We start from the raw sequence: 7,862 nt of genomic DNA, 5'->3' as shown, positions 1-7,862 counted from the left end.
AGTCCCGAAACTTACATCTCACTATTTCCGGCAGCGGAAGTCCATTGAAAGTTGATCCTAAAGTCAACGTGAAGGATCCCATATTTGGAAATACCAACCAGTCGCCCTCTGAGAGTAATGGCAATTGCATACGACTGTTTTCAGCACCAATGATGTCGTCCCAGCTGCATGTATTCCCGAAGACAAGAGTATCAACAAGCTCGTTTTGATCTTCTCTACATACAATGTTCCTGACGTTCATTAGAGTTCCCGGAATAATTGTATTTATCTCTCCAATTTCAGGTGCACCAAATAATGGATCGGGAGACTCATCTGTATTTTCATCTAATTCCTCTGTCATCATCAGCACAGTTGGATGTGGGATCCTCAGTCCCAAAGCTGTTAATCCAAACGACTGAAACCTTCCATCACTGATGATCAACTTCTGTCGGCTCCAAATCTCGTTTCCTTTTTTCATTTTCTCCATTTTATGCGCTTCCACCTGAACAAACAATTATAATTCAATCATTTTCAATCTGATTTCTGACCACCTTTGCAGCTAAAGACATTGATTCTCTGGTTAAAAAGACCCCCGGCTCAGCAATCAATTCTATACTCGAGGGAAACAGCTCATTTAAAGTACGACGAATCTTTCCAACATCGAACGAGATGAGGGGACTGTGGGTTTGCATCAACAGGGAAGAAGGATCCCAAATCCACCAATCTCATGCAAAAGCCACATTCTTTCCCCATTTGAAAAGCGTCATATGCGTTACGCAATCCATCAATATATTCATCTGAATTGTCCCAAGGAGCCCCCACGTCAACTTTAATTCCAACGACGTCAAGCTTCAGGGATTTCGCACACTTAAACAAAGAGGACCACTTCAATTTCGGGGCACCGTACTTGACAGCGAAGGCAGAAGGAAGCGGCGGAGGATCGGAGCACTCAAAAGCTTTTCGTTCTGATTGGAGCGTCTTGATTCCAAGAACAACCTTCGCTTTTGGTGAATAGTTGGCAATTTTAAGCAATTCACCCTCGTTATCAAAATACATCGGAGAGACCTCAAGACTGGCTGCGTACTGCATGAGTGAATTACTTTTGATGATATTCGATAAAATAATTCGAGAGCTTGGCAGCTGCAGATCTTTTATCACTCGATCAATCTCTGTTTTTGTCGTGCAATCGAAGTTACCTCCTTTCATAGATATCAAATTCAATACAGCTGGATCATCATTCACACGAATCGGATAACAAATTTTAATATTTGGAAAAAGATATTCCCAATAATTCCATTGAGATTCGATCTGAGAAATATTACCGTCTATTATTTCTCAATATTGATAAATAAGGATGATAATATATTAGATCATCTTTACCTTCGACAAATTCAGTAACATCACCGACCCGTGAGGGTGTCTCTCCTTCAGATAAGAACGAAGGACGTTCCATTCCAGGCGCGTGGCTGCGAATGACGTCTCTTCCACATCAGAGCTATTCATTGCGATGGACTGGGCGGAGTGAAGAAAATCATATTTGTTGCAGGGAATTGTGGACGCATGCTGAAATATCGAAACCTCCAACCCTACAGAAAACGGAAATTTGAGTTCATCACACTCTGAGGGCTTTAACTGCATCGCGACTGATTAATCATTTCTGCACTACCACTGAAGCGGCATTTAGCTGTCAAAGACAACAATCAGAGATGATTCCAGTCGCTCGATTGAGGATCCGAAGAATTGAGGTTCCATTACGCAACCAACCAAAAATGACTGAGCATGAGTCCTGATGATATTCCCGCAGAGATATACACAGTGTGTCCCAATCCGCTATAATGAAGCATGTAGAAATGCAACATGTCAAATCTCATGCTAATTCGCAATGAACATGACAATTATACAAGTATAGAACATCAAGATATCAATTGATGACTCTTTTCTTCGTAGGTTCTGTGCGATGTCCCACTTTTTTACTTCTTTTGACGGGAGTTCTGGAAAAAGATTAGTCAGAAGAAAAACAATTGGTGAAAAGGTTGTTCGGTCTGAATTGAGTTGAGCGCAGATGTCACGCTTCAGGTTGTTGGACTTCTTCTGCTTTGTTCTGTTTTTGTCGCACTGAAGGCTTCAACGAATCTTTTGGTGGCAAACTCGTTCGCCCAGAAAGAAGATCGAAAATCTCTACAAAAATCAAAAAATGAAATTGAAATATCTGTTTCAGGATGTTCAAGTCGCACCTTGGCCAATCGGTCGTTTATGTGAAATCGCAGTCAGGCATTGGGGATAGTATTCTTCGAGTACAACACGTAATTTCTCTGGATATGATAATTTCCAATTTCGGGGTCTTTTCACAATTCTGTTCCATTGCAATCCATTATTTGGTTCAGAATACGCACAACGTTGAAGAATATCTCGACGCTTCTCATCAGTTCCTTCCATCAGTTCGAAGGCGAGATAAGCAGCCCATGCATCTCCCAACCTACAAGAAACAAATTCGAACAAATTTTGTACCTTGAGTGTCGTGCAGATAATTTAATCTTTCAAGTTACCTTGGGTTCAATTTGATTGCTAGATTAAACCAGCGACGCGCCTTCTCTGAACGATTACTTCTCCAGAACAATCTGCGAAAAAGAGAAACAGCTAAAAGTTCCATTCCGCTAGTAACGGCCTACTTGGCAGCAGCAAGCATCACATGGGGATCATTTTCGCACGCTGTAAAAGCGTCGACTGATTTGGCATTCTGAGTAATTGAATGGACTGAATGCAATCTATTGCCTCAGTGCAGGGCTATTTTCTTTCAGTTGAGCGTACCTGCGCGGCCTTTGGTTCTAAAAAGATCGCTTCTGCCCACAATATTCCGGATTTTCGACACTCCTGAAGCGCTTTTGACATCATGTGATGAGCCATTTGGAGGTTCGCAGTTCCAACAATTCCCTGTGACCAATCTGTTCTTGATACACCAGCCGCTTCAATCTCAATCTCTACAGCGGCCAACCACAATAACTCTTGCTTTGGATTCTTCAAACGAGCCTAAAATATCAAAGAAATTTCTCAAAATAGAACGAACAATCCAAATAGCTCAAAGAATGACTTCTTTTATAAGTTGCTCACTTCTTCAAGCAAGGCCCTTGCACGATTCCAATTTCCGCTTTCTCTGTAAATATTGACGGCACACAACCACAATTCGATCGACCTAACGCACTCCTTTCTCCCAGCTTCGAATAATTTGAGTGCTTCAGTCTTTCCTTCCTCTCCCTCTATCCTTTCCATGATGATCTGACCGCTGATCATCCAAAGTTTCGGATTCTTAGGGTGCAACTTCAACGCCTCATCAATCAAGTTTTGGGCAGCGTCATAATCTCCTAGCATCCTTTCAAGCTGCACCGAGTGCATCCAAACCTAATATTAGCCACATATCAACAAAGATGTGGGTCATCCTGTTGATTACCTTCTCACTGTTCCGGCACCCAAGACGGGCAGCGGCTAACAATTTCCGAGCTCTTTCAGTTTCCCCAGCTTCTCGTTCGAGTTTCACTGCAGCCAAGTAAATTGATTCCTTCTGTACAACAGATTGGAACCCGTTCTCTAAAAGCTTTCTTGCAAGTTCAATCTCTCCTCTGATCCATTTTTGTTTTGCTGCCATCAACCAAAGCGTTTCCGAATGAGGACAAGCTTCGCGATCCACAGACTGAAAAAATCAAAAAATTATGAAATCGATCGAACAGAAGAAACCAGACAATTTCATAAAATTCAACTCTTGCCTATTATCTGTTACCTTTAATAAAATTTGATCAAGGGCCTCTGGTGTCCCAAAATTCATTTCCAATTGTCCCAAAGCAATCCACAGATCTTCTTCTTTGGGAAGGACTTTCAACGCATTAGCATACAAGCATCGGGCGGCTAAAACCATTCCTCGTCCCAACGCCCCTTCCGCATCGCTAACCCAAATTTTTTTCCTATTCACGCTCTCGACACCGATATCCATCGTGGCCTAAAAACAATAATTTCTTGATGGCTTCAATTTCCCGCTATTTGGGACAATCCCTCTATATTTGGGAGAATCCCGCTTACTCGGATGATTGCCTCGCATGTTTTCGGATATCTAGTCTTCTCTGCTTCTTCAGCATGTTTCATCCAAGAGTCGCGATCACGACCAGCCCCTTTCGTCGTCAAGTTTTCCACACCACGAGATATAATTCGATCAACCTATTTGGGACACTCAATGATTGCGACTGTTATGGTTTACTTACCATATCTGTCTTGTTATGCGTTTCTTCCAACTTAGCAGCGCTGATCCAAATTTCTATATTTGTTGGAATATGTTTGCGCGCTTCATTCAAAACCCGCTGAGAAGTAAGAAATCAATCAAGCAGTTTATCAAACAATTTTTCAACTCATCAACTCACCTGAGCGTTTTCATACTTCGACAATCGTGCGAGTGCCAACCACATTTCAACACTTGTAGGAACACATTCAACGGCACGCCCTAGAAGAATTTCTGCATCTTTCGGCCCTTCGAGACTGATCGCTTCTTTCCATAGACGAACAGAATTCGGAACCTTCTCCAAAGCTTTACGCAAAATTTGTTTCTTAAGTGCGATGTCCTCTTCCTTCCTAGCAGCCTCCATCCACAATTTTACCTGATAACAGAGACACACAATCAACTGTCAAAGTAGTCTATTTCATAACCGCAATCTAATAACAGCAACACGCTCGAGCGACATTCAATAGAATAACTGTGACGCACTGATGTTGGATTTTCATGAATGCCGTTCGCCAATATTGACTTTGCTTCTTTAGATTTCTCTAAACGCGCAGCTTCAAGCCAAACATCTTCATTATTTTTACAAAGAGTGCAACCCTGAGCAATAAGTTCCCGAGCAGCATCAAGCTTCCCTACAATAAATACACATGAACATCCATCAATACAAGAGATGGCTCACCTGACAATTCCTCCAATCGTGCTGCAGCAATCCAGCCAGGTGCATGTTGTGGATTTGTTTGTGTTACAGATCTTAATAATAGTCGGGCCTTCTTTATATCCTGAATATTTGCATCTGTAGATACCTGCAACAAGAAACGTTCAACGCACTGTTGTTTGGGACTTGACTCACTGGCATGGAATTCAAATCTGTCAGATAGCCTTTCGGGTCAATGACAGATTGCCCACTGACAGAATCCATCACCTTATCAAGCTTCACAGTCAAAATTGTACCGCGAGCTTCGCCCAAATCATTTAAAGACGGTGTAGCACTTCCACCTGCGTTCATAGGAGTTCTGAATCCTCCAAGTGGCGTTCGATTTCCTCCTCCCATTGCAAAGGGAGTTGATAACCCGCTCAATCCTAATGGTGTTCTCAAGCCCATGGGAGTTTGAAATCCAGCTAGAGGCGTTTGGAGTCCGAAGCCTATCGGAGTGACGGCACCTCCTCCAATCCCTCGAGCATCAAGAGCTCCAACTGTCTGATTCATTGAATGTGCATTCATCAGAAGTGAATCAGGAGCAGGAGCCAAAGTTCTTGCTTTTTTCTGTTTACTCTTCAGAGAATAGTCACCGATATCTGGAATTGATTCCCATTCTTCTTGCGATACTTGATTTAATCCTCTTTTTAAATCTGAAAACTGTTGACTCAATGTTGGTTTCTCTGCTCTTAATTTTGACAACTCTTCCTTAAATCTTTGTTCACGTTTTGCTCGCCGTCTCGCGTCCAACTTGTCATCAATTTCTCCATAAACAACGTCAGCCTGTCTGTCTTCTTCGTCGTATTCTCCCGACGTGAAAAGTCCTTCACTATATCCAGCAAATTCATCGTAATTTGACTCTGAGTAGTCGCCTGCAACAAACACCGAAATCGAAATAGGTACAAATTGGGAAAACAGTACCGCGATCACGCTCCTCCATCGTTGTCGCGTCATCACGACTGACGCCACCAGCGAATCCTGTCGCACCGCGTCCTCTTCCTAAAAACAATTCAGACATCAATATTCTCAAAACGATAGTCGCACTAGAAGTTCAAACCTCAGGAATTCCAAATCAGCAAGACAGAGAGCTACTCACCTGGGATGTATCCCGCAGGGGACAACCCCCAGCCGATTCCACTTCCGAACCCCCGCCCATGCCCGGAAGAAAACAATGGAGGTCGACGAGCACCAGGAAGCAGTGACATTGGGTAAGAGATCACTTGTTGACTGTCTTGATGATTAAGAATCAAACGTGAGAATTGGTTGCACAAACAAATTCTGATTCATCACTTGTTTCCTTCCGCCAATTTTCTTAAACTGGTGCCCTGATGTAGCAGCTTGCTCCAGGACCGTCGTGCCAAGTTACGGAACCAAAGCTTAAGCCTCAGAATGGAGGCCGTTTTTGATACGAAGGGTTGAAGAGACAGAAAGAGATGGCTTCCCCCTCTGTCACTACGCCTCCTGAGTACAGAAGACAATGGGTGAGCAGCAGAACGAGTAGAGCAAGTCGCGATCCAGGTTCAATTGCAAACAGTTCTATTGGACACGACTCAATTGGTAAGGGTGTCATAATAGAAGACATCAAAAAGACGCTAGAGAAAAAGAATCGTGAGAGAAAAAATCGATTTATTGCCAGTTTGGGTGATGAAGAAGATTCGAAGCAATTTGATTTATGGACAAGACTTTCGAAGGAGTTTGATTGTGTTGGTGCTAAAAAAGAGTTTGGAGGAGAAAAACGATTGAAAAAGGATGAGATCGATAGTGAAGTCTCTTTGAAGCCAGAATTGAGAGAAAAGAGGGATGAGAAAATTGTCCCAAATCGCCCAGTTCGTGTTTGGGACAGCCTCTCAAATCCATTCACCACTTCGACCTCTGAGCAACACGCGCTTCAGTCACCAGTTGTCCCAACAATGTCCCAACGAACGACTTCATCGCACGTCACTCGTCGAAATTCAAAGATGGATGAAATTTTCTTCAAAAGTCGTTTTCCTTCAGTTTCTGGCGATACAACGCGCGATATTCCATCACAGAAGAATTTATTGATGAGCCAGCGATTGACATCTTCGTCTTCGATTGCGTTTCCTCTTTCCCTCAATTTTCCTTCTTTGAATGAATCACCCGGACTGAATCTATCCAGTAGTGAAGCACACCGCGTAAGTGATGCTGAAGTGATGGATTGTTGGGAAATATGTTGCTGCGAATAACTCTGCTTGGAATATTTATTTATCTCTTTCTTTTGATTTTCAGAACTATTTGCGTGAGAGCCCCCCAGATTTATATAATTTCGCTTCGATTAATCGCGAACAACAAAATGTATCTGAAGATTTAATGAGGCAGAATATTGAAGACTTCAGAACATGGAAAAAAGAACGTAATGAAATAGAACAAGAAGCCGCCGGAAAAATCTTGTAAGGACTAGAAATTACATCAAGAGCATTTGACAAGATGTGTGTCTTCAATAACGTTATGATTTTGATTGACAGATTGGAACGGCGTAAAGTTGAAAAAATGGCCGAAGAAGTAAAATTTTACAAAATCGAGCTTGAGGATCGTAACGCGTTGATCAAACAATTGGAAGCACGGGCAATGCTTCTAGAAACAACTCCTCTCCGTGGTGATGGAATGTTGATGGAAGTGCAGACACCTCGAGGTGACATCTTTGCTTTGAAGAAGCAGCTGAAAGAAAAAGAAAAATTGGTTGAAAATCTCGCAACAAAAACCGAAATTCTTGAAACAGAACTTGCGATGGCGAAATTGAAAATCAGGGAATTGAATGAACAACTTGATTGTTTCATCTTCAGTGCTGCTCACAATGAAAATTTCAACGACAATTCCGACAATGCAGCAATCAGCGAAGTTCGTTCAACTAAAATTCAACTGATGAAAAATCCCCCAGTGCAATTAAAACAATCTTCAGAGCCCCAA

General features: G+C 42.4%; 2 protein-coding genes across 2 annotated transcripts; both read right to left on the bottom strand.

The window, feature by feature from the left end:
• Positions 1-15: 15 nt before the first annotated feature.
• On the bottom strand, positions 16-1,432 carry LOC129616954 (ornithine decarboxylase-like; the record flags this gene model as incomplete). The annotated part of the gene is made up of 3 exons (XM_055532429.1): positions 1,360-1,432; positions 646-1,304; positions 16-481 (listed from the first exon to the last, which is right to left on the bottom strand). Coding segments are annotated over exons 1-3 (1,198 nt in total), but the record flags the coding sequence as incomplete, so codon positions are not given.
• Positions 1,433-2,763: 1,331 nt separating this feature from the next.
• Positions 2,764-5,955, bottom strand: LOC129616953 (pre-mRNA-processing factor 6-like). Its single transcript, XM_055532428.1, has 11 exons — positions 5,859-5,955; positions 5,163-5,809; positions 4,920-5,043; positions 4,724-4,872; positions 4,383-4,616; positions 4,227-4,322; positions 4,048-4,182; positions 3,752-3,967; positions 3,425-3,664; positions 3,088-3,375; positions 2,764-3,006 (listed from the first exon to the last, which is right to left on the bottom strand). Exons 1-11 carry the CDS (start codon positions 5,953-5,955, stop codon positions 2,764-2,766), a joined length of 2,469 nt encoding a protein of 822 aa, XP_055388403.1.
• Positions 5,956-7,862: the final 1,907 nt, after the last annotated feature.

The sequence above is a fragment of the Condylostylus longicornis genome, unplaced genomic scaffold, assembly GCF_029603195.1.
Source record: "Condylostylus longicornis isolate FDR11 unplaced genomic scaffold, ASM2960319v2 ptg000334l, whole genome shotgun sequence".
Lineage (NCBI taxonomy): Eukaryota > Metazoa > Arthropoda > Insecta > Diptera > Dolichopodidae > Condylostylus > Condylostylus longicornis.
This window is presented reverse-complemented; position numbering and strand designations above follow the sequence as displayed.